The sequence below is a fragment of the Nesoenas mayeri genome (genome assembly GCF_963082525.1).
Source record: "Nesoenas mayeri genome assembly, chromosome: 3".
Lineage (NCBI taxonomy): Eukaryota > Metazoa > Chordata > Aves > Columbiformes > Columbidae > Nesoenas > Nesoenas mayeri.
The window spans coordinates 114,085,566-114,111,562 of NC_137544.1; the positions used below are offsets into that span (position 1 = coordinate 114,085,566).

Here is a 25,997-nt window from a genome sequence, read left to right on the forward strand (position 1 = left end):
ACCTGTTTATTTTGCATTTAGATTTGTAAAGGGAAGAACAGGCCTCATGGAAAGATAAAAGATGGATATTCACTAGAATAACAGCACAGATTATACATTCTTAAGTGAAACGTGTGCACCGTATAACCTTTGGGTTACGTTTTTCATTTGTTAGATAAATACTTACTGAATGTGTTTCTACTAACTACTATACACCTGATCAACCAGGACAACTCTTATTAAAACATTTTAGATTAATACTTTGCATATTAAAAATACATAATACAATTCTGAAACTAGTCACTGCTAAAAAGTAGATCTTAGATCCTGCAAAGATCTGAAGCACGTGCTCATTTAGCATTAGAGTAGGTCCACTGATGGCCTTTACTGTGCCTAAATATTTGCAGAAACAAGACCTTTTATTATTCAAAGGTTAACTTTTGGATCTCACACCTGAGAACATAGTGGTTACTACCACGAGTAATCCCCACCAAGGAGAGTGTTATATCTTGCAGCAATAGCCGGCACATACTCCAAGGGTGGGAGAGACTGACTTTACTCATGTATGAGAAGTGAAGGTGGGACTGACTCTAAACAGCCAAGAGCAATGATTACTAACAAATCTTCCCAAACATACTACAGTTTATTTCCCAAGAAGGCCAACTTTGCGTTACACATTAATAACTTAGGCAAATTCTTCTCCTTAAATATATTTGTATAACATAAAAATAACTAATCTCTTTTTAAAAAATGAAATTTGAATTAAAAATTGCCTTGAGACTGAAACTGTGTATTTCAAATTTCCACACCCCCCCCCCCCAGCAATTTACTGACAGCTTGTAAACCCCAGAAAACAGGAGTCTGTGGCTGGAAATGCTGACGCTGCCTCATCTTACACCACTGTAGCACATCTTGCTATAGAGACTTTTGCACACAGGTTGCCAGAAATCCTACAGCTCGTTGCCCATGTGCTCATTCTGCTGTAAGATGGTAAATTGATTTAAATTGCCAAAACTGAAAAAAAACCAACAAAATAAACTGAAACTTGTGCTTCTAGAATGCCCTGACCCTGTTTGTAAAGCACTTCCCCTTGTCATCTGGCTTTGGCATTGCTTTGCCTTCATTATTGCATGCCTGTCAACCCATTCTGTGGCTGAAGTGTTAGTGTGTGTGTTGTACAAGTGTATATTTTAAAGAAAACTCTCAAAACAATTGGATTTCTGCAAATCGGACTGATAAATTTTCTTCAACTCTGGATTATTTATTTTTGTAGGGTCTAGTGCTACTTTGGTTGAACCCAATGGGGAAAGTCCCACTGAAGTCAATGATTTAAAAGGAGCTGTTAGATGTTCAAAGGCCTCTCCAGCCAACCTCTTTGTGATTCCCTCTCTCACGATAATTTTTTAAAATGTGCCCATTATCACCAACTGCCAATGTTAAAATTCAGTCTTTTTTTTTTGTTTTTTTTAATACAAACAACATTTACCACAAAAATATGAAGGTAAAAGCTATCAACTTGTTTGCAGGTTATTACCTATTCGTATGACACAAAAGAAAAATCATTTACAGTCACAAACTGTACAGAGTATTTGGTGAGGGACTATATTGTGGTTTAGAGTAAAAAAATGATTGCTTCAGTGGTAATTAAAATAATTATTGATGAGATAGAAGACTTTAAAATCAAGAAAGTGTGATAATTTGGCTACAGAGACGATCATTGTAATATGTCTAACACAGAGGTTTGGATAGTAGAAAGGTGAGCAGAGGGATCTGGGGAAGGAAAGACACCGTCATGCAGAACAGCATTAGTTCTTGCTCAGTATACTCTTCAGGCTTCTCTCCACTGCTTCATCTAGTTCTTCTTCCAGCTCTTCCTTCTTGGACATGGCCAGTTTGGACTGATAATCTTTTACTATTTGGTCTATATATGGTGCGCTCTGGGTCCCGTGCAGCATCAGTGTCCACTCCTTCAGCACCCCCCGCTGCGGCAGGCTGCCCACAAACCCAATCTCTAGAGCCCAGGTGCCTCGGGGGTCTTCTCCCCAAGTGTGTGTGGTCATGAAAGGCCATTTGTCAAAACCCACCTTGGAGTCGTCATCCCTGGGACGCCGGCTCAGCAGAATGGACTTTGTTCCCATTGGCGAGGTCATGTTGATGTTGAGGTCTCCTCGCCTGGTAGAATTCACAGTTATAACTGCTTGGACGTGTTCAAGGTATCGGACAAAGTTTTCCTTCCCCTCACAAGCATCAGTTGTAAGTGTGAGGACCAGCTTGCCACTTGGTGGTATCTTTCTGCAGGTCAAAAGATAATTAAGCAAATTAAAAGAATATAGATAGCACGATATGCCTCGGTCTAAAACTACTGGGTTTTGGGGCCTCACAGAAAAACCTGTACTATATTCATTGTTAATACATGGAAAAGTAAGAAAACAACAGGGGAAAACTTAGCCAGAAAAAGAACATTCTGTTTTTAGGAAATGATATCAAAACCTTAATTTGAAATTACATTATGAAATGTACACCTACACAAAGAGAGAAAGAATACAATTAAGAAGTACATACTGCTATTTAAGAAATATTAACATATATTTAATAGCTGCCTTGTCCCTACTATATTGGGTAATTGCATAATAATGTGTACATTCAGTGGCAGAACCGTGAGCAGCCGTGTCAGCCAGTCACCTTAACAGGCAGCAGTGAGCGGCTCGCTGGAGTCAGAGCAGCCAGTTGCACAGAATTTTGGTGCAGTCACACTCAAGCCTACATCCTTGTTTTAATTTGGAAACCAGCACAACCACGAGATCCCAGTTTCAGCTCATCTGAAAAATATTTTTCCACTAAAATCGCTATCCCTGAACTGCTCCCATACAGGAGGACACACAGAGAGGAAAGAAGCTGCACTTCACTGAGTTGGCAAAGTGCTATACCTCAAAGTCACAAGTTCCTTGGTGGTTGTAATTCAGTCCTTATGAAGATGAACTCACAGTAGCTGAAGGACATTTGTCCCAAGGCTCATCAGAAGGCTGGATCCACAGATGGACACAGGCCCAAGGCTGCTGGGTGCCTATGAGACCCCTCGGGGGTCTGGATGACACTGCCAATTACCAGCTGCCTTAGAAACTGGCAAACTACATCGAAGTATAAACACAATTTTCTGTGTCTTGATCAGCCTGCTGTGAGCAGTGTGATGCTTTCCTCTGTCTAGAGTACTTGCAAGACAAGAATTACTGTGATCATTAAAAAAGGGAGTGAGTTACAAAAGACTGCAGTCAGCTTGTCGTTACCTCTTCCAGTGGCTTCTCCGTGACCTACATTTTGCAGTAAAATAAGAAAGTCCCTTTTAAAGGGCATTAACCACACTGTGGTAATGAATCCCTCCTTTTCAAAAGAAAAGAAATGAGTATCAGCCTTTCCCTTTACTAATGAAATAGTGCATTCTTTGGAGACCAGTGAAAGCGTTTCATCCACGCCTAGCTTCCAGGAATTATCTTCTTCTTGAGATGAGCTCCAGGTATTACAGCTTAGTACATCACTAATTGGCTCAGGCCAGTCTCTTCCCCACTTTCATACAGTATTGCCTTCTTGGGAGTATTTGCAGAGTATAAATACATTCAAGTCCAGGTCCTCATGGCATTTAAACACCTTAAATGAAAAACCTGCGTTGTTCTGAATCTTACAGGTGTCCTTAGAGTAGAAGCTGGTATAACATTAATATTGTATGGTTAAAATATCTGAACATGTGATACCCTCAATATTTATTTAGTGTGCCAAAGCACAAGGAAAATGCACTGTATGCAGCCAGAGGTGAAGGATCATAATCCCACAGTTGCCATACACTTGCAATTTCTCTGCATGGGAAGCATCATCCTCAAAGCAACCTGAATTCGTATCTCACAGCAACCTCACAGAGCGGACAAAAACATTTGCCAAAAAGTGTTTCATTCCAACAGTTGTGATAAGTGCTTCTATCTGCTCCAGTAAATGAGGGAGGACACCACAGCGTGAGCCTTTTCTGTCTAGCAACAGCAAAACCCAAAGAAATAAGAGCAGTGTTATCACTCCGTCTGCTTTGCAGACAGCCTGACAGCTGCAGCTTTTCTCTCCACCTTCCTAAGTGCTGCAGTGCAAAAGTTATCTCAGCTCTCAAACACATGAGAAAAGGTTTGCTCTGTTTCCCCCTCTCCTATTAATTAGAATCCAATACTCTCTGCTTTGGTAGACTAATTACTATAGTCCAGCTGAATTTCCCCAAAGGAATAAAAAGAACCAGGGGCGGTCAAAAAAAAGCCTGCAACGAAAGGAGCAGAAGAGGGTTTTCCACACCCTCACAGTGCAGCGCTGCCCAACTGCTATATATGTGTATAAAATACAGTCACTTTTGCATGAAGTGTGGTACCCAGCTAGAGATGAGCAGGGGTTGCTCAGCGCTCCCTGGAAACACACTCTGGTGCTCCTGTTCCTCAGCTCATCAGCTATCATGTCCTAAATCATCTTTGTTTAATATCTCCCTGAAAAAGCCAGATTCAGACTTGTCCATTTTTTTTCTTTTTGCTGACACAACAAAAATCCCTTTTCAGGGACAGTTGCTATTGCTCACGAGCGTCTCTACATGCAGCAGAGAAATGCTGCACTAAATACTGATTGCTTTCAGCACACTGTCTATTCTAGGCCGTCAATTATTCCCTGGCCTGTTCCTGCTAATGGACAACACTGCTCTGGTACACACCTCTGGATCAACCTACCTAAATCAATATTGAATATGTATTTTACATATACCAATATCTATACTAACATAACCATATAGAGAATATATATAGAAAATGTTGCTCCAGTAAAGCCAAATCAGAAAAATAACCCAGTTATCCATGGCTGAAGTGCAGTGTAGTTTTAATTTCTAAGGAGTCTCTGGAGATGCTGGGACTGAGTTTTATTTACTATGTAATTCAAAAAATATAGATATTGCAAGTCGTGATGCTTATTATCTCCTGTCAGTGACATTTTCATTGGGGGATGTAAATATTACTGCAGTCCTATTAACATATAGATGTGTTAGGTAGTTCTGGGGGGCACCCATGAGGACCACACAATGAGACGACATTGCAGTCAAGTTAGGAGGTTGGCTGGTGACTGACTTGGTTGAACTTCACAAATCTGCATTAAAAAAAGGTTGTTCTGGGTGCTGCTCAAAAGCACCCATACAAGGTAGCGTACTTCTCAACCATGGAGCTTGTTGGGAAGCTTTACTGCAGTTCCAGATCCTTGAGCTGGAGGAAATACACCATCACCTCTGCTCTTCTGTGTGTTCAACAGCAGAAACGGGACAGAAAAACAAAGGGAAAGGAGACAATACTATGGCAAAGCACTTGCCCGGCTCTGGCTGAGTCTGCACATTGTCTAATGCATGGAGCCAAGCCTGCAGAAAGAAACTTCCTCTCTTCTTCTAGGATGATCCTCTTTTCAATAACCAGGGCTGTCCTAAGATAAATGCGATCATTTGACTGCATTTAAATTATGAATAAACTAGAAATAGCTCAAAATTACCTTCTGCAGTTTCTCATTTGTTTCCTACCTGTGAGCATGCGTAGGCCCGATAAATTAAAACTCAGATCTCTGCTTTGAAACCTTGGATCCTGCAAATATAAACCTATCTGGAAGGCTGGGAACAAACTTACGCTTTGCCTGGCTGAGCTATGTGCCAGGATGGCATAATGGTTTGCTTTCCTTTTCCAATAGAATAATGATGCCTTCAAAAATGGCACTGAGAAGTCGTATTTCAAATGGTATAGACATAAATTGGCCACTATTGGATTAGTGTTTCAAATAATTAAATTGAACTATAGCTGTTGTAGTCAATTAGTATTAATTCATTCACTTGTTGACTCATTCACTTTAGCACATGAAGGTAAATCAGAAAATAATTTGACTACCTAGCCTGCAATTAGAGATTTGAGGAACATAAACCAAACATAATTAAATGCTGTAGTCTTCAAACTAAATCACTGGTACCTGTAGATGATTGTTTCAGTCTTCTGGAGATAAAACTGTCTGCTGGAATATGTCACAAGGAGATATGACCAGGCTGACAGATGCTTCATGTGGCAGCAGTTTATGTAATTTACAGTGCCAGCCTCCCAGATTTTCACTTGTGCACAGGCTCTTTATTCACAGGAACTTTGGCACAAACATACCTGTAAGCACCCAGGAGAAAGGGATGTTGCTGCTACCCCTAGTGGCAGCAGCAATGATGAGCTGCTCCTCCAGCGAACCAGGAATTGAAAGACCATGTAGTTGATTTTATCACCTTACTGAAATAATTGGAATGCTACCGGTAATGTTAGGCTTTCTTATAAAAAAAATCCTCATTATGTTTCTTTGACTCTCTATGCCTTTGTCAATGTCTTTGCATGCCTGGAAGAAGCCAAACATATACTAAACCATCCACTTACTCAGGTTCCTGTATTGACCCTCCAACGCAATGGAATCTCTCAGGAACAGTCTTCCAGTCTTTTGCCATCTTAACCATCGCTCCTGCATCTAGGACACCGTAGCCAAACAAATGGTTGAATTCCAGCCCAACGCCATTTCTACGCCATTGATGAACCTCATCGTGAAGCTGGTTCCTCTTGGAGGTGAGCACTGTCAGATGCTGCATGTCTCTCCATGTCAGATCCACACTGGGGAAGAGAACATGGAAAACAGCACAGTATTTCCAAGCAGATATTAAAGAAAGTGTGTTTGAGTAAGTCTGCTTCTCTGAATCACACAGAAGTTTTATCTAGACATATCAATAATAAAGCTTCTGTTGATTTCAGCAGGAACAAGACTAGGTTTTAATTGTATAGTACTTCCCCAAAATATACTCCCCAAAATTGCAAAATCATTTCTTATTGTTTCTCTGTTCTTAAAAACAACTGCTTTTAACCACACATGATAGGTCCACCATGCAGTTTTTAAGATGATGAGCAGGATATTAAACCAGATCCTGAGAAGAATCCAAAAAGGAAAGGATGATGACAGAACTTCACCCAGCCCTCTTCTTAAACATTGCCCTCCTTCTCCTTGGCTGCTCATGTTTCCCATGGGCTTTCTAAGGTTCACCCAGAGGTGACCTGATGAAGCTGTTGAGCTATTATATAACAGCCAAGGTCTTAGTAATTCTGGTGATCTGGTAATACAGATATATGGGCTGTGGGTGGCTGTAGGTTTGCATTGTAACGTATAGCTGAGGTTTATCACCTGTGATAAGCATGGATGGATGCAGTAAAGTAACTTTTGTCTATATTTGCTGGTTATTTTTCATCATCAGCTCTTGTCTTCCTAGATGTGCGGTGATTATGCTGACAGGAAGGGCACTTATAAGTTATTATTCTGGAAGCTTTAAAACTGACACTCTAAGGCTCCATAACTAAAGCTATTCCAGTTGTTTCATGATGAACTCTTTCAACATTACAATATGTCTGATTCAAACCATCAACCTCAAAGGATCTGCTTTTCAGCTTTCTGTGCCCCAAGTAATAAGCATGTGTGCATGCTGAATGTACACCAGAATAGCCAATTACTGTCATCTCTCCATGGTGACACAAGATAGCTGAAAACCAGATATCACTTGCATCATTCTTATTGAAACCTTTAAAGAGCTGCTACATATTTTAAACCCATACTTTCCATTTCACAGATTGATGTGGTTTTAGAGACCAATCCTGTGAAGGCTCTTGCAACTCAACCTGGGTAGTTCTGCACTCACATGGAGGTTTAACAGAGCCAGCCTAGAAGGACAGGGGACACTAACGGTTCTTTCTCTCTTCCCCTCCCTGCCCCTGCCCGTCTTCTCAGTGAAGGCTGGAAACCCAATGGCGAACCAGGGGTAACAGTCTGATTTCTACTCGTGATAGTTTGGCAAGAGTAATTCCAGTCTTCATGGGCAGTCCGAATGAAGAGGGATGGTAGTTACTACTGAGATATTAAGGTTGTAGTCCAGGTTAAACATGCAGTGGTCAGAAAACTAATTAAATCTTTACATTTTTATGGCCATGATTATTTATTACATCATGGCTGTCCCACTGAATGAATTCAATAGTAGAAGGATTAATCATCCAAAGTTAAACACTTGGCGTGTGTGTTTTATGTTTACAAAACCTGAAAAATGAAACCTAGTCCAAGTTTCACACAACAATCATTGCTCTGCTAATGACAGAAACTTTGCCTCCTCTGCCAAATCCTCATTCTTCTGCATACTGTTGAAGAAAACTATGTACACAGTGCTCTCTTCATGCTATGGTTACAGCACCTGATGCTGTACACTTGAGGAAATGTTGTCTCACTTCATAAAATAATTCAACGTGAAGTGAAGACATGGTGTAGGTTATTGCAAGGAAAACTCTTCTGAATCATTAGAGAATAATGAAGCAAGATATACAAGAAGTCTCCAGTGCCATGAATACCATGGAGATGATACGGATATTTACCCTTTCACATAACAGAGCAATTATGTAGCACAGAAGCAAATTACCAGGAACAGGTTAAGAAAAAGGAAACATTCCCCACCACCATCGCCAAAAACTATTATTACTGTAGAACTGATTGCCACTGGATGATATAGGTGCCAAATACAGACAAGCTGAAAAGAGTAAAATTCAAGGAATATAAATCTGCCTGTGACTATTAAGAAGAACAGGCTGACTGCTCTCTCTTCACACCACTGATTGGCAAAGCTGTTGTTGAAAGATTGCTCCTAATCCCCATTTGTTGTACTCTCCCCTCAGCATCACTGCAGACAGCATGTGGCACAAGATGAACTCCTGCTTGATACCACAGGTTTGGTTTATATTTTTGTAGGCTGGGTGTCCCACACTGGATATGTGAAGAAACGAAATCATCTCTCCATCCAAACAGTGCTGGGGAAGACAAACCCCTGGAAGCAGTGGATGGAGAGGACACAGAGAGAGCGACTCAGCCAAAATCTATCTGCTCTATGGCTTTGGCGAAATTGTCACTGCATCGGTAAGATACCACACACGTCACTAGGGCAGCAGGCAGCTTGTCAGCTGCTCCTTCTAGCCCCGTGCCACAGCCAGACAACTTGTCTGATGAACAACGTTAAAGAAACCGCAGGCGCTCTCCTCTCTAGAGCTCACAAGGCATTTCCCAACAGCATACTTAGCCTCCAGGGCCAAGGCGAACACTCCGGCTGCTTCAGGGGCGGCTGCAGATGTTCCTGAGTGACGCAGGGTGCAGTTGCCGTACAGATCCGTTGTAGCCTGCAATGATATTAGACGTAATCAATGAAACCAGCTAGCCCATTTTTCTTGCAGCTCAGAAAAATACAGAAACTGGAGTTTGTGCCCTTGCTCTTCAGAGTAATTGTGTGTTTGTTCCTGGATCTGTTTTCTTTAGAATAGTGTATCAATTTAAAACCACGGTGAGACATAGCTATAGAAGGCGTGAATGCAAGAATAAATTATTATGTAGTAAAAGAGTGTTTACTACCACTTAGAACTCAAACTTCTATAGATGTCATTCATTTTCTATAAACACAGTTTAAACAGAGGCCTTAAATTACCTTGTGGTTATCAGAAGGATTTGAAACTAGAACTTTTAACAGTATTGAGCTTCCTAACATTTGTGCAACTCTAGGACCAACAGTAGTACCAGGCTATGCTTCATGCAGATTAGTCACTAGAAGAGACTAGAAGGAAGCCTTAGAAATACATTTTAAGCTCATAATTACAAAGGCGCCACCGATCATCTTGGCTGATAGCAGCACAGAGCTGATATCAAGACAGAAATCGGTGGTTTTCCATCTGCTACTGCACAGGGTCATTTTGGATGCTAGAGTTTGTCTTTGGGGTTTGAAACAGGGCCAAGGAAAATGTATAGAGGCGTTTAGCAAAGACTGACCTTGAATTACTACACTTGAATTTTCCACTCTGTGGATTAGACTGGCCTGGCTAGTCTGAAGGTGCTGAAGAGCAGCAATCAATACAGCGGACGAGAATCCCAGTTACACTTGAACAGAAACTGCCCATTTTCCAGGGGCAGGTACAGCCCTGTAGAGGACCTGAGGACAATGCTCTGCACTGCTCAAGATGAGACTGTGTGTCTGTGGGTAAATCTGAACCCCCACATTTCCTCCATGGGTGACTGAATGTCTTTCTGCTCTGTGCGGCTTCTAGCACAGCAGAAGTCTGGTTCATGACTGCTCTGCCTGTACCAGTAAGTGTCATCTCAGATATTGACACCTTTCATTTAGATTTTTACAGAGACCTTTTGTCACACTGTCCCCTGGAAAGAGTGAAATCGAACTTCTAAATCTGATTTCTGGCAAAGGAAAGCACAAACTATATGAAGCTCTAAGAGATGGAAGATCATTGCTGTTCTCAATATGAACCCCACATCTCCTCAGCTGACAGTTTTGGCATGACCACGTACTGCAGATGAGAAAATATCCATCTCAACAAAGAACCATCTGCTGCTCCGAAGCAAAGAGAGTTGTAATAGGTCATGGGAGCGCACAAAGACAGCAGCGACAGCACAATAATATCTGGACTCACCACGCCAGCCTCCGGATTTCTCTTCCTCCCATTACTAAAGGTGGAGGCTAATGTTGAAGAGCAGCTTTCATCATATAGGGCTGTCCGTCCATCATTTATAGCAGAATTGATGGAGATCGTCCACATGCTCGATGCATAACCGTCACAGTTACAGTCATCGTAGCTACCCCCGTCTCCAGAGGCCCACACGTAGATGCTTCCTTTGCCACCCCGGCCCTGTGAAAGGGGAAAATTGACTCTCTTGGGTTAAATTGCAAATAGGAGACAGCAGCTACTTTAAACTGTACATCTAATTGTAAAGCTAAGCACCTATAAAGGAGAACACTGGTCAAAACAAAACATACATCAACCTTAAGCTGAAATAACATGGACTTGTGCAGGTTATTAAATCTGGTTAACTGGCAGCCATAGGCAGTTCTGCAGCCTTAGGTACACAGCGCATTTCCATTTAGCTCCTGTTTTGCTTCATGCCCTGAAGGCTCCTGTGCCAGATGCAAAGACATTTTATGGATTCATTAGCGTTTATGTGAAGGTCTAAGTGCTGGGAGGAAAGCGTTCTTTCAAAAGGGATACAGGTCATCTCACACAGTGCGTTTGTAAGATCCAATTAGGTTCAGCATTGGGTAAAACACTCTGTAAAACTGGCACCTTTTTCTCTCAATAGATTTTTCTCCAAAGGTATCAGTGACTCAGAGTTGTTTTTCTGACAAACCAGCTTCTACTATTAAGCAGAAAACTAAGTTATGAGACCATATAAGTCATCTACAGAAAGATGTCTACCAATTACACTGAGAAGGCGGGAGATGGATGGGAGAGACACAAGCTGAAGGGCAGCTAAAAAGGCTTCCCGCTAATTAAAGGAAAAATCTGTATCCTCTTCCAGACAGGCAAGAAGTGGGAAGGGATCAACTCAGCTCCTCATCCCAGACCAAGGAAGAGGCAGAGGCTGCCTGGAAGAGGGTTAGACCTGAGAACCATGGCACTGAGGGAAAGATCAGTGCTATGGAACCCAAAGCTCAGATCTCTAGTATTCCAGCACAGCCACCATTTCTCTCCGTGTTTAGCTTCATGTAACCCAACATTTACTTCTACAGCACCAGAAGGGTTCAAGGTCCCAGTTTAACACACCGTTTATATGCACTGGGCAGAAAGTAAGGAAAAAATATCTCCTCTGGCCTCATCATTGTCCATCATTAACTGCAAGTTAAGGAATACATAAACATAGCAACCTGCAATGGTATTTTAATAGGGAACCTTTTCTGCCAGGAATTTAAATCAAATCTGAGTTCCCAGCAGTAGCTTCTATTTTTCATCATCCCCCACTGAACAGAGCAACCTCATTATTTCAGGCATGTTAGTGAGTTGCATTATAATCCACTGAATTGCACAGCAGGTTTGCTGCCACTGGAGTACGTAACATCTCAGGACATAAGATTTTCATAATAAAGATGATGGCTATGAAAAAGCTTATTGAAATCAGTCTAAGAACTCCCACAAAGATCTGAGCTCCATCACTTGAGTTTTAAGGGAGGAGGACACTGTTGCTAAAATACATACACCAAGAACAAAATAATTCCAGGAAATTATTTTAAAAAAATTTAAAAGATCGGCATAACAAGAACAGTTATGTCTTTTTTCCCTTCGACTTTTTCCATATCCCACCTTGTGCTCTTGCTGAGAGCCCACAGGGCCCAACCCTGGGCTTTGGCCTCACTTCAGAGGCTACATCCCAAGCTTGCCACCGTGCCCACATCCACCTTCACGCCACCTTGCCACCATCTGTCTCCTTTGGACAGCCTTGGCGGCAGCTCGAGCTCATCTCTCTGTCCCAACCGGGCCGGCTGCTGCCCAACGCAGACAGCAGGTGGCTGCTGGTGCCAGGAACAGGAACCCGTTTTTAAACAGCCTTTTCCTTACAGCCATTTTAAAGGGAGAGGAAACACTTCCTTTCCCTGTGATAGATTCACAAAAGTAGCTCGGTGCTTGCAAGCTGGCCTCTGCAGCATTCATCACGGGGAAGCAGACTTAGCCCTGCTTGGCAAATTGTTTCACGCAGCCAAAACTGGGTATTGCTCTGAAGCATTTCATTCAACCCACAGGTGAGATTTGTTGCAGAAAATGAACGTAACAGATTGCTGGTGGGGAGCAGGAGAACCCATAGAGAAACTGAAATTTGGACTCGAGTGCGTAGGTGGAGTTTATCCTGCTGGGTGCTGCTCGGGACGGGCTTTCTGCATGTAATTACTGTAATATGAGAATGGCCTGAGGATATCACTTCTAGGAGAGCCACATACCCAAGCATGGCTTAGTGTTAAAAACCTGTAATTCATACCTTAATACTTAATTTCAGTTGCCTTTCCCTCTTAGCTAGGACTGGAAAGAGGAGAAAACACCACTGGAATAAACTAATAGCAGCCCATTGTTTGCAATGATGCTCAGGACTTGCTGCTCACATTTTGCACAATCAGACCTGGAGCAGTAGGACAGTTTGCACAGCAAACTACTATGCCTGTATAGTAGTGGTATAAACCTGAAAAATCCCAGTTGGGTCACCTAAGTGTCATATTTAAAGTGAACTGAAAGCTCCTCTTTGCGTCTCAAACTTACATGAACCAAAAAAATCTCAGCGGTTTCACTCAGCTTAGGCTGCTGTAAATTCAGGGCAAAATCAGGACTGGGAGGGTGGTAGTAATACAAATCTACAAACACCAGAGGGAGCCTGAAGGAAGACTCAGGAAGAAGAGAGAAGACTAGAACAATAATAAGATACATTTTAAAGAATCTCTCTCCTCCGGAATCCTATTGAACCCTGCTCATTTACCCCAAAAGTGACACACCGTGTGGCACACACGCTTCTGAGCCACCTCAAGCTGTATCTTGCTAACAGCTGAAAATGGATCTTGACGCATTTAGTACTAGCGCTAGAGAGACCCACCTATCAATTCACGCTAAACCAGAACTGAATCTTGGGCAAGGCTACATGGACAAAGTCACAGATAGCAACCGAGAAACTCTCTTTGCAGAAACGGCAGGTTTTCTATTTCCAGTGTCCTTCGTGGGATGTTGTGCTACCAGCAAAAAGTATTCCCGAGAAATTGTATTACTCCCTTTCTCATCTTCTGAAGAACACAGTCCCAGAAAATTTCCACTGAACTACCTTGCAAAAGTGAAACTGCAGCCTAATTCACTTTATGTAACTTTAGGCACATCCTGAGCTCTTTTTTCCCTTGTTACTGTGTTCATTCATCATGCTTGCTGGGCTAGTACTTCTCAAAGTTTTCACTGCTTGATGACACTATCCAGATAAAAATGAGTGGTATTTAATAAACAAATCTCCTTTCGAGGAGATCCCTTCCCATCTAGGCTGGCAAGTGCTCACGTGAGTAACAGCTGGTACAGCCTCTGCCTTGGCTCCCCTAGTTCACCCGCTCCCGCCTGGCCACCGGGGTTGCTAAAGGTGGATGGAAGGAACATCACAGGCTTCACAGCACGTTCCTGATGCCCTTTGGCTCTGGCCTAATCCTGCAGTTATAGGCGAACAGCGCAAGCTAAAACCAAAGAACAGGCTCCTGCCCTGAAAAGCCAAGTACCAGGGAACGACAGCATCAGGACAGCAGCAGGCAGATGGGCTCAGAGTAACAGGAAAGAAAAAGCAGCACCTGACTGTGAGGGGGTATTTCAAGATAAGGAGAGCCAAATGGTTTGCTGATGTTTATAGACTGTCCCATGCCTAAGGAAGAAAATGCAGATAGAGCCCATTTGAAGAAAATATGAAAAATTACAGAACTGGAAATTGCTTTCTGTAACAAATTCAAAGCATATATTATTTTATAAGCACCTTTCTTTTTCTGCAACATATGATGGCTATTTTGTAATTCTCCCCCTTAAGAAAACAGAAGTGTTTCAGCACCCTCTATATAATTTAATACCAATTTGTGCGCCTGCTATGCTAAGAGATAGGTTGGTGTTCCAGGAAAAGCAAAAAATTCTATAGCTTTTTCAAGTCTTTGCCAGGGGCCCTACTGACTTATGAATAGGACTCAGTTATTTTCCATCCCCTATTAATTCTGACTGTATTTTCATCTAAAAAGAGTGTTTCTTTCTCTTCAGGACAGAATTATTTGAAAATCCTTATGTGTGCTGTAATTAAAAACCACATTCTTCAGTAATGATTGCTAATTCTCTCAGAAAGCCTAGTTTGCAGTCCAGGGTATGGTGTGCCCAGAACACACGGCTCTGCCTGGAGACACTCTGCAACGCTGGCTCTGCGGGGAACATGAAATTGCCACCGTGCCCCCAGGCTGGGCCGTGCCAAGGACAGACTGTGGAACAGCTGTGGGACCATTTGCCCACTGTCATGACTTGGCCGGGGACCATCAGGCTGGGTTCTCCAGACATCTAGGAGCCTATGCAGAGTCCTTGCTCTGCCTCGGTCTCCCCACCACTTGGGTACACGAGCAGTCTGGAGATGGGGTGTCAGCCAGCTGGAGGCAGCGAGTCCTTGGCACTGGTGTCCTGCTGCACATCCTGTGCGCTGCCAGGGTTTTCTGGAGCCTGCCTGTGTGTTCCTGCATCCCTGACATGGTGCCAGCTGGACAGCCCATCGAGCCCTCGCTCTCCTGGCTCCTCCAGCTCCCTCTGCATCTGCCAGGCTGATCTGCTCAGAGCAATCTGGTAGCCCATGACTTGTCAAGCACCGGAACAGGCTGCCCAGGGAAGTGGTGGAGTCACCATCCCTGGAGGTGTTTAAAACACACGTAGATGAGGTTCTTATGGACATGGTTTAATGCCAAAATTAGGTTATGGTTGGACTCGATGATCTTGAGGGTCCCTTCCAACCAAAATGATTCTATGATTCTACGATTCCCGGATCCCTCCGCTCCTTTGCTGTACTGATTTCTTGTGGAGCGCTAAAATCTAAAGCCCAATCTGGGCAGAAACACATGCCTGACAGTAAGCTCACACATGCCAGTCAAGTAAGCTCACTTTAACCACACAGCCACCAAAGTTTAAAGCAGGAAACGTATCTGGATTTCCATTTCTTGCCATGGCACACATTCAGGGGGACAGCTGCCTTGTTTGAGTTGAATGCCTTAATGCTTCTCCCACCTCCAGCCACTTCCAAAAGCCTGGAGCTGCTGTACTGTACCCCTGGCAAAGTCCAGGATGTCCAGCACACCCCCAAGTTGTGGGGTTCAGCACAGAAGAAACAGCAGCTGCGTTATCCCACTCAAATTCAGCACTGCTGAAGGTGCTGTCCCTTTGCTGTTGGCCTGTCCAGCTCTCACGCGTTCAATGGGGAAGGAGGAAAGGCTGTTTTGGCAGGAACAAGAACTCAGCTGAACACTTGGCTGCTATGCAGAGGACAACTGTCACTTGGAACCATGTTTCAGCCGTGCTTCTCCTGGTTTTGTCCCTTTCATATTCTGCTGCCTTCAATAACTGGCTTGTCTGGTTCCTCCTAGCAGATTTCTGAAAATATCTGGGTCAAGTAATAATCACCCAAGTACAAGAGATTGCTGCATACAAGGTTCTCAAAGAACTGAGCTCTATAATCGTTAAACCCTAACAAAAGGCTTTATGTAAGTTATTCTAGACCTGGTCAGAGAAGAGTACTGAACTCCCATCCACCTACCCTCACTTAATTGTGTAACAATACCTCCTTTGGCTTAAAATACAGGGTGTCTCAAAAAGATGGACTCAATTCAAAGCAGCTGTGGGGTCACCATCTTGTGAATGACCAAGGCTGGGGCTGTTTGTGCCCTGGGAATCAGTCAAAACTCTATTTCCTGCCGTTTCAAGTGCTAAGAGGTTCATCCATGGGCAGTTCATGGTTGCAGAGACACAGTGATTTCAAACTGGGTCCATCTTTTTGAAACACGCTGTAATGCTTGACCCATTTTCTACATTTAAATTACTGTGGAAGCTGGATGGGCTTCTAGTAACTGAGAGAAACAAACGGAAAGTTACACTTTTGGCGAAGAGGCAGCATTAGTTTTCAATTAGGGTTCATTCCAGCAGGGCAATGGGGCAGGAACTTTGAAAATGCTGAGATAAAACCGAGTAATTATCCATTCCTTTTTCTGTTGGACTCTGAGCTGCATACTGTAAGTGATAATTTGTTACTGTATTCCAACAATTCTGCAGGTGTCATTCTGGTATTGATAATACTTGCAAAAATCCATCCTGTATTTCTGAGCTAGATTACCACTGAGAAAAAGATTCTAAACACCTGATTTACTTTTTGGCAGTGATGATGCTGGTTTCTGTCCCCAGAGCTCCCAACTGGTGTGATGAGCCCTGGCCTCACAGTGTCACCTGTGGCTCTCGCAACACTGTGCAAAGGTCCCAGCTGGCAGCACCAGCCTTGCTGCTGAGTTATGGCACAGAGATTGGGCAGAAACACTCTTGGGGTCAGACTGAAACAGCTAAATCTACATTTCGAGGCTACATTATTGTCTTGCCTTCTTAGAAAACAGTAATTTACATGTCAATAAAGGAAATATTTACATTTGGAGCCTACAAATATTGCCATGTTGGCCCATGATAGAGCAGCTTTCTGCTCTTTATTGTAACAGTCATTTGAGTCTTTGTGAAGGGCACTATTTTACCATGTCACAGGCCCATGCAAAGCACAAACCTACAACAGCCAAGGTCCTCAGCTGACCAAAGCATCCCGGAGAAGGCCAGTATCACAACAGAAATCAGTGGCACTTGGATATTTGCCCCCATCCTGTCCTCATAGAATCATGGCATCACTTTGGTCAGAAGAGAGCCTTAAGATCATCAAGTCCAACCGTAACCTAGCTCAGGCACTAAAGCGTGTCCCTAAGAACCTCATCTATGCATCTTTTAAACACCTCCAGGGATGGTGACTCCACCACTTGCCTGGACAGCCTGTTCCAGTGCTTGAGAACCTTTTCCGTGAATAAACCTTCCTAATATCCAGTCTGAACCTCCCCTGGCACAACTTGAGGCCGTGTCCATTTCCTGAGCTGTGGCAGGAAAGCAGACGGTCACAGACCGATCTCCAAACCTGGGTCATGTACTCAAAGGTTGTGTATCCCATCCTCAGGTTAGAAAAGCTGGTCGTGCTGTTTTACAAAAGCCTGAAAACATCCCGTGAGGTGAATGAGGTGACTTCAGAATTCCAAGCACATATAACATACTTGGTGTGAGGTTTTAATGAGGTTTGATTTTATCTTATATGAATGAGACAAGGCATGGAATTATAATGCATATTCCAGACACAATAGCAATACAATAGTAAAGGGCTCCCAGGTTCTAAAGAAGCTTGTAAGGCATCCTCAGAAATTGAGTAATCAGATGGTCGCCAGTCAGAACATAAAGCAATTTCCCTATCCTCATTTGGCTGTTGAGCAAATAAAACAATAGAACTGCATATACTTTATTAATGTGCTATCTTCAGCATATTTCAAAGAACAATAACACAATGTCTGTGGCCTTAGAGAGAGGTAAATGAAAAATATTTCTTTTCATTTTTAACACCGTCCTTTCTTCTCTCATTGGTAAGCCCAACTACAGACCCATGATGAGACTATAAATTCTTAATACTGCTCCCCTGGCAATTTGTACTTGTGCAGCATTTTCTTAGGTAGAACCATATTATATAAGCAATAACATTTTCACCAGCACAAGCACAAATGGATCATGTGTTATATATTTTGGCTTAGCTGGCGAAGTCTCAAGAAATTAATGCAGTTCAAAAGCAACTCTTCCCAATCTACTAATATAAAAGCCTACATGGTAAAAATGCAACAGATTGAGACCAGCTTAGCTTGATTACTTCTTGTTACTGCCTTAAAGTCCAATAACTGAAGCTGGAAAGAACTGGACTCATGAAACAGCAAGTAAGAAACATTTACTGGATATTGCATTAAAAACAGGATGTACCATAAAACATGGGTGGAATTAGTTCTTGAGCTAGTTACCTTTTCCTGTTTAAGATGACTGCTGATACAATTCCGGATGCAAGGTACCAGAGAATAAAAAGTCTATATTTAAGAGAGTTGTGCTGTCTCAGGAATCCATCCCTACCTCCCCCCAGCGTGGGTCAGCACAGGTCATACAAGGGCTCTGTATATCACGCAGTATCACTTTGTCTGGCCATACTAAATATAAAACACTACCACCATCTCATTCTCCCCTTCTCTCAAATGAAAGTACTTCTCACTCAGATAAGACAGCTGGGTGTGCTCAACACCAACAGGCTGCTTGTTCCCAAGTCCATCGTCCTGGTTTCTTTCTCTGCTCCGCATTTTAGTTTGCATTTCTGCACCTGCAGTAAAACCCCTCCACAGCTCACCAAAGAAAGGTGTCTGCAAATATGTGACAGTGTGATGAGGAGTGACGAAACTGAGCATATAAGCAGGGCCAAGATATCTCAGGACAGCTTAGAACAATGTTAGGTTGGTGATTTACTGAGACTGTGAAGAAACATACACCTTTCTCCCTAGACCCCAAAAACCTGCTGCTGATTATAGGTGAAGCTCAGACAGAGTCTAGAGGCCAGGTAGCAAAATCTCCTGCAGGATATCCATTTTTTGCTCCCGACAAGCGTGTTTGAAGAAAGAGCGGGCATGACAGAGCACACTCCCTGGATCTCTCTTTCACCAAACGGAACAGTATTTGTCCCTTCGCCTGTTGTGGGTGACCCCAATGGACACCTGACTCTGTCTAGCACAGTCTTCCGTTACAGCTGGCAGCCACCATCAGCTTCCTCACAGCCACGGGCGAGTGCAAGACCTCCTCATTAGGTAGGTACTACCTGCCTAATACGAGTTTCAACCTAGTGTTTAAATACCTGAAGTTTCATTAAGTCCTTTACAACTCGTGTCCCCAAATACGTGTTTTCTAGCAGCTGGAATTGGCATTAAGTGAGATTGTTCATTTGTGTCAAAGCGACGCTGGTAATTGCCAAACTGCTCATGGATGTTTGTGTGCATGGAACTCTTTCAATCCCTGTCCTGAATCGGCTGCTAATTCAGCTGCGAGCTCATTTCTCTTTGCAGCCCAGCTACCACTATTCAGTGACCCAGTCATGCTGCTGGCTGCTGCCCCTCAACACAAGTAATGAGATAACACAGCGAAGCACAGGTTGAACTAAAAATGAGTGCAATTGTGGCTTAAGAAGAACAAGCAGCTTGAGTCCCCTTCCCACACCTTCTGATTACAGGTATTACACTGACACCAAGTTCACACACACGCCATCCCCTTTGTTTTCAGCCTCAGAAAAGCAATTAGTAAAAGAGCCCATAAAGGGGTTGCCAATGTGATGGACAGATTCTGCTGTCCTTAATGACGCTGTTTTAGTGCTGCCTTTATTTATGCTATTTACCTTACAAGCGAAGAGCTCACCAAGGTGAATGTATGATTAAAACAGAAGGTAAGAATTAGCTTAACAAATGTCAGGACTGGGAAACAGAGGAGGAAAGGTAAGAAGATGGGCTTAGCCCACCTGGTTATGACTGCACAGCTTCAACACATAAAAACAGACACACAAACCAGAAGTCTCACAGTTTCTGCAGTTGGCATCATCTTCTCGTTATCAGTGACTCATTATCCCTGGCAGCTCTAGAAGGAGGACTTCAGAAGGGCATGACAGTAGAACTGAGTTTAGGGGAAGGATGAAACTCTTGCCAGTGGGTTTCTCCTTGGGCTGGGTTCCCAAGTGTGGAGGCAACAAGGTAAATGTTTGTCAACTCAGTTAACTGCATATTCCTTGTCAGAATTTCCTATCACTCCAACTTATTTATTTCTAGTTTATTGCATCAGAAGCAAGGATATTAACCTTGCTCTGTGCAAGAGATCTTCCATTTCCTTCTAGGGTATTTGAAAGTATTGCTTTTAGTTTAATGACACATTTTTATTATCAGCATGTTGCTTCCTCCCAGCCAATATTTCAGCTTCATCACTAATTCATGAACCATCACTCTGGTGAGAATCAGCCCTAGACTAGAAAAAGAATTTTTACATTTATTTGTCTCTCAGTTTATAGAAGATACTTTTCTCTTTAATAAGAGTGCCTTTTATTCAGAAAAATGATCATAAATTAGATTTACATTTGTACAGTCAATAGGAAATTTGATGCATATATTACAGACCTAAACTAGGTAAAAGGGTATTATATCAAAGGCTGGTTAGTCTTCCTTTACATGCAGGGAAGTGCAGTGGTTTTTTCTAAGCACCACAAAGAGCACCCAGCATCTTGAAATACCTTTAGAAAATATGGCTCTCCACAAAAAGAAATTAGAACACACTATACCCAAAAACCCCTTCTACGACAGGAAATGTAATGAGCAAAATAAGGGCAGATAAAGCTACGATCACTGTGCAAAGGGAGTTATCTGGGGGGCAGTTGTCTCTTCTTTCCCACACATACCGCCAGGAGACAGCTGGGATACTGCCACTCTAAAATTAAGTGTAATTGTCCCCAAACAATAACATCTTTCTTAGGTACAGTCCAGTATTATTCCTTCTGCTCTCTAATTCTGCAATGGCTGTTTGACAGAACGTGTTTCCTAATGCAGGCTCTCCTGTTCATTTCAAGCTTTCTGATCAGGTATCAGATCCCCATTCTCTCTCCTCAAGCATTCAACCTGAGAGACCTCAGGGCCCCTTCCAGCCTTAATATTGCAAATTATTTCTTAAAGAGAATTACAAACACTTTTGAGGGGAAGGAATTAAAAAAGTAATATGCCCAACACTCCCAAGTATGAGACTATGACCAGGCAATAAAACAGAAGAGAAAAAACCCTTCACCTGCACTTAACATTCAAAGAGAAGGTTAATTCCAGTGTAAGTCCACAAACTCAACAATACGGTGATACAATAACAAGTTAATGGAAAGATCTTTTAAATACCAAACTGCAAAAAAAACATGACTACAAATTAAAATCTGCTTTGTTTGAGAGGGTGAAATACCTCTATTTAGTTTAGGTTTCAATCACCTGTCAGGGTTAGTAGTGCATTTTCTGTTACTTTTAGACAAGTTCTGCATGGGAGGAGAATATCACAAAAATTATACGGGAATTCTATATTCAGAGTTTAACTCTGCTCCAACCAACGTTAGTGGAAGATCAAGTATCCACTAACTGTAAGATATCAAGATGCGGCTAAAATATATCAACTGTGTGACATACCTAAGAAAGATTCTACCCAAGACAGGAGTATTAAGAACGTCTTTATGGAAACTCTAGATAAATGAAAGGAAGTCATGAGAAGCTTATGTTAGATGGCTTCACAGCAACTTTGAGCTCGTCAAAGGTTTGTAAAGTTTATAGTACAAAACTGAGCAGACTCAGGAGAAATTTGTGACAAGTCTTGCCAAGTTATTGCAGTACTTTTTGAGGGGTGAGAGCATGAAGGTGACTAATTCATCTATTATAGGCAAAACATTTGAGGTTCAGGATTTGAGAAACCGTTAGATGCTTCACTACCTACCACAGCAGTAGATTTAATTATCATGTCACAAAACATGGTAAACTGAACGTGCTGCTCACAACGAGGTGGTGATGAGGAGTGGGAGAAACTGGCACAAGTAAGAGGAAGAAATAATTTGGATGGAAAAATGAGTAATTGCAGAGCTCCCACACAAAACCACCCCAGATGTGCTGGGGAATGTCAGATCTTTTCATGATGGATACCCATCTATGTTCAACCAAGGCAAGGAGGCTCATTCCCTACAGCACCAGGAGCAGCTGTGGTTGTCCTGGCTGCATGACACCAAATAGATGGAGACAGAGCCATGCAAGGTTGGTTTTGGAGTAGTTTGGTTTGTTTTGTTTCTATTTGAGTCGTGACACACGTTTTACCCAACCCTCTAATAGACTACAGCTTTAACAGATTCCAGGATGATATTGAGTGTCTTCAACAAAGACCACAGACTGTTCCTAGAGGGAGTTGGAAAGGTGGGAATAAACAAGGAGGCTCCTGCTACTGGACAATATATTGTTCCACGGACACCTGAGGAGTTGTGATTCAATCACAGCTATAGTAATGACCACACATGAGTGACCTGAAAGACATTACAAATTGAAAATTGTAATTAAACTGGGAGCACACCGAAACAGCCGATGTGAGGTCAGTAGCACAGCTGGCATGTTTCAACCTGCGGAATATTTACAGCATCAGGCTCCTCCATTTTGACTGCAATGGCATACGAAAAGCATTTGTAAACTGACCAGAGATAAACACAGTTCCATGCAAGACAGCACTGTATCCTGAGACCACGCAATAAAAGCAATGCAGCAATATTGCTGAGAGAATATCAGTGGACTTGGAACACGCTGAAAGCTGGGATAGTTTACACAATTGCATTGCATTCTACGACATCTATGGAAGGTCCACGTATTCTCAAGTCACTGGTTTCAGTGCATGTACGTATCATTCTGCCCCAGTACCCAGCTTATTTAATAAGACTGTTACCTTGTTCACACCATCTGCCATCGCTTGCAGTGTTAGCTCTCTAGGTCCATCCACAGTTTTCCCATTATCAGTTGGTCCCCAGCTGGCACTATATATGTCTATGACTTGAGGCATATGACTGATGGAGGAAGCCTCAATAATGTCTGTCATAAATGGCTGATCGAGCATTCGAATACCTGTAGATTTAATCAACGTAAACATGAATTATGCATTACCCACCACAAGATGAAATCTCAGCATCTGGAGAAGTCCCTCCGTTACAAGTATTTTAATTCACTGGCAGTTTAATCTGCTCAGTAATTCCGTGCTCGCCATTCCCATTTCACCAGGGTGTGCTTACCCAGCAGGACGGCAGCATTAAACACCCAGCCACAGCAACGCAGTGTGGCCCAGAAAGAGAAAGCATTCGTTAGCTTTCCAATTACATAGTATTTTCCATCTACTATTTGAAAACACTTTTAAAACAGTAGTATTCATCAATCTCAACATTTCATAGCATTTAAATAATATTAATAGTATTTAAAATATTATTTTGTAACAACTAGGGAAAAGGATTAAGGCCCCTCCCCAATCTAATTTATACTCAATGATGTGCTGACACTTCATTAGTTTTTCAAGTAATTTTTCTGTTTATTTTGGTTCTACTCCAGAATTTAATCAGAGAGGGGAAACACACTACACAATTTCCTGGAAAAATATCATTGTGTCAACATGCAGACGCAGTAGCAAAATATCACCAGTATTTGGAGAAAAAAGCAAACTAAAACCTGCTTCCTTTAACTCCTACTGCAATAGAAATCGAGTTAGAGTTTAAGTGATACAATCCTAGGACACATCAACTTCATAAAACCTCAAAGTGTTGGCCCTAAGCAAGGCAGAGAGTGTGACAGAGCAGCGCAAGCCCTCACATCCATCATGCCCCACACACAGGACAGATTCACTGAAAGTCAGTCTCTCGGTGGCCTTTGGGTGAGGCCTGAGTAACCACGGACACATTCCACCTCTCTTTTGTAGCCTTGAGTTGAAGTTCAGTTTCTCCCAACAGTTTTAGGACACAAATGGGACAGAAATTAATACCGCACAGTGTGAATGGCAGTGATGACCCTGATTTAGAAGCCACTGCTTTTTCTATGTTCAATACAAAACCCATGTGCCAAATGTGAGGCTGGAAAAAGTGGTAGAAACTTTAAATGGAAACCAGATGAAAACTGGATATTCCTGATCTGCTCATTCAAGCTAGAAATTATGAAGTCAAATTCTGTGAGAAATCCCTTCACATGATTATACAATGAAGATCTGCACTGAAAACACAGAATTAATTACTGACCCCAGCGAGGTGAGGGAACAACAGGAGGAGCCTGGAGTAAAAAGTGAAATAACACGATACCCCAGATTGTTTGCTACCAACTTCCAATTCCACCTGCACACATGGACCCTGCATCGTGTCAGCAGCATTCTCAGCTCTAATCAACCTCCAGAACCTCAGTGACCAGGTGGTGGTGCTACAGGTGCACACTGTCCCCAGGCAGGAACAGCTGGCACTTCCAAACACCTCTGGGGATGTTATCACAAAGCAGACAAGTATGGAAGATTATCTGTAGGCTGCTGGTCATCAGAACAGGCCTTTTGATTTTTAAGCAATCAGCTTGAAGTTGTGAGTTATGCCAATAATGCAGATGAGATCCACTCAAAATCCCACATCTCAATTCACACACCTCTGAAAGCAGTTATTGCTAGAATGTAAACATTAAATATGCCACCTCTGGAGGGGACATCACTAGTTCTGCCTGGCCAGTTACTGTCTCTCAGTGATATCTCTTGGGGTAACAGCTTAGCAAAAATTGCTTGCTGCCCTTCTAAGCAGAGATTCAGCTTTCGATCGTGCAGGTGACAGCTGAAATGCAGCCTTCTCCTGACTCTTCTGACAGCACAGCGGAACAGTCAGACAGAGCAGAGCTGCCCATGCACACACTCTGTGAACTGTTCCCAGGAAGCAGTGGGTGCATCCACACTGGAATTTTAGTTGGACTGGGGAATGAAATGAAATTCATAATCATCTATCTCTGCTTGCTGCACCTTGGTTCTCATTATGGAACAGTCTTAATGTGGGAAAACTGGATTTCTTTAGATTAATTAAGTTGACACATGCTGTGCAAGAGCCTAACTCACTCCAATCCGTGCATTCAGCCTGTCAGTGCAGACATGAGCTAGTTAGAAGTAAAAAAACCAATCCCCCCGAGGTGTGAATGCTGGGTACTAAGCACTACCTGTGCATTCTGTGCACCTGTTCCCAACACTCTGCATTGCTTGTTAAAATAGAGGAAACCAGTGACTGCAGAGATTTACAGCACTGCAGGGCCTGCCCTGTGAGAGTCTAAAGAATAAATGCAGCATGGAATTTGCCTTTTCAAGCACTGTTTCCAAGTGCAGCAGGAATTTATAGCTTACCCCCTGCAAAATGAGACTCACAGATGATTCTGCAACAACACAAGGAAGAAGCACTGAAAATCAGTATACAAACAGGAGTTGGCATAAGAAGGAGCATATCTGATCCTTTGCAATGTTATTAAAGAGGCTATATAAAGTCCTCAATTGAAAAGTCAAAGCCACGGCAAATTTCTTCTCTGCTACTGCGAAAAGTAATAAACACATGGCCCAGTGCCAGTCCGTAGTCCTGTCCTGGGCAACACTCCCTGTCTCTGCAGAAGTTCTGCCTGAGGCGCAGTGCTGTAAGGACCTTTTACACCTTGAATGGCTACCATACCTGCCACCTTGGAGTTGTACGCGACTCCCACGCCGCAGATGTTGTTGTTGGCAGCTGCAGACACCTCTCCTGCACACCTCGTCCCATGGCTGCAAAAGAGAAGACAGAGACACCATGTGAACCTCAGCTAATGCATGTCCTGAACTGAGCTGGATCACCACGATCTTGGTTTTGCGTCACAATCAGCTCCCAGCACTGCCAAGGAAACCAGTTCCAAGGGAAACTGTTGGCTGCAGTACTCGGATATGTGGATGAGC

At 42.7% G+C, this 25,997-nt stretch overlaps 1 protein-coding gene across 1 annotated transcript in view; it reads right to left on the reverse strand.

Annotated features, from left to right (window-relative positions):
* Positions 1-1,784: 1,784 nt before the first annotated feature.
* PCSK2 (proprotein convertase subtilisin/kexin type 2) overlaps positions 1,785-25,997 on the reverse strand; it is a gene marked incomplete at both ends in the record, with an annotated part of 102,328 nt that continues 78,115 nt past the window's right edge. Inside the window, 6 exons of the mRNA XM_080342327.1 lie at positions 1,785-2,271; positions 6,426-6,653; positions 9,136-9,236; positions 10,530-10,745; positions 22,977-23,152; positions 25,741-25,829. Of these exons, the coding sequence (XP_080198453.1) occupies positions 1,785-2,271; positions 6,426-6,653; positions 9,136-9,236; positions 10,530-10,745; positions 22,977-23,152; positions 25,741-25,829 (1,297 nt within the window). The remainder of the gene's footprint in view (positions 2,272-6,425; positions 6,654-9,135; positions 9,237-10,529; positions 10,746-22,976; positions 23,153-25,740; positions 25,830-25,997) is intronic.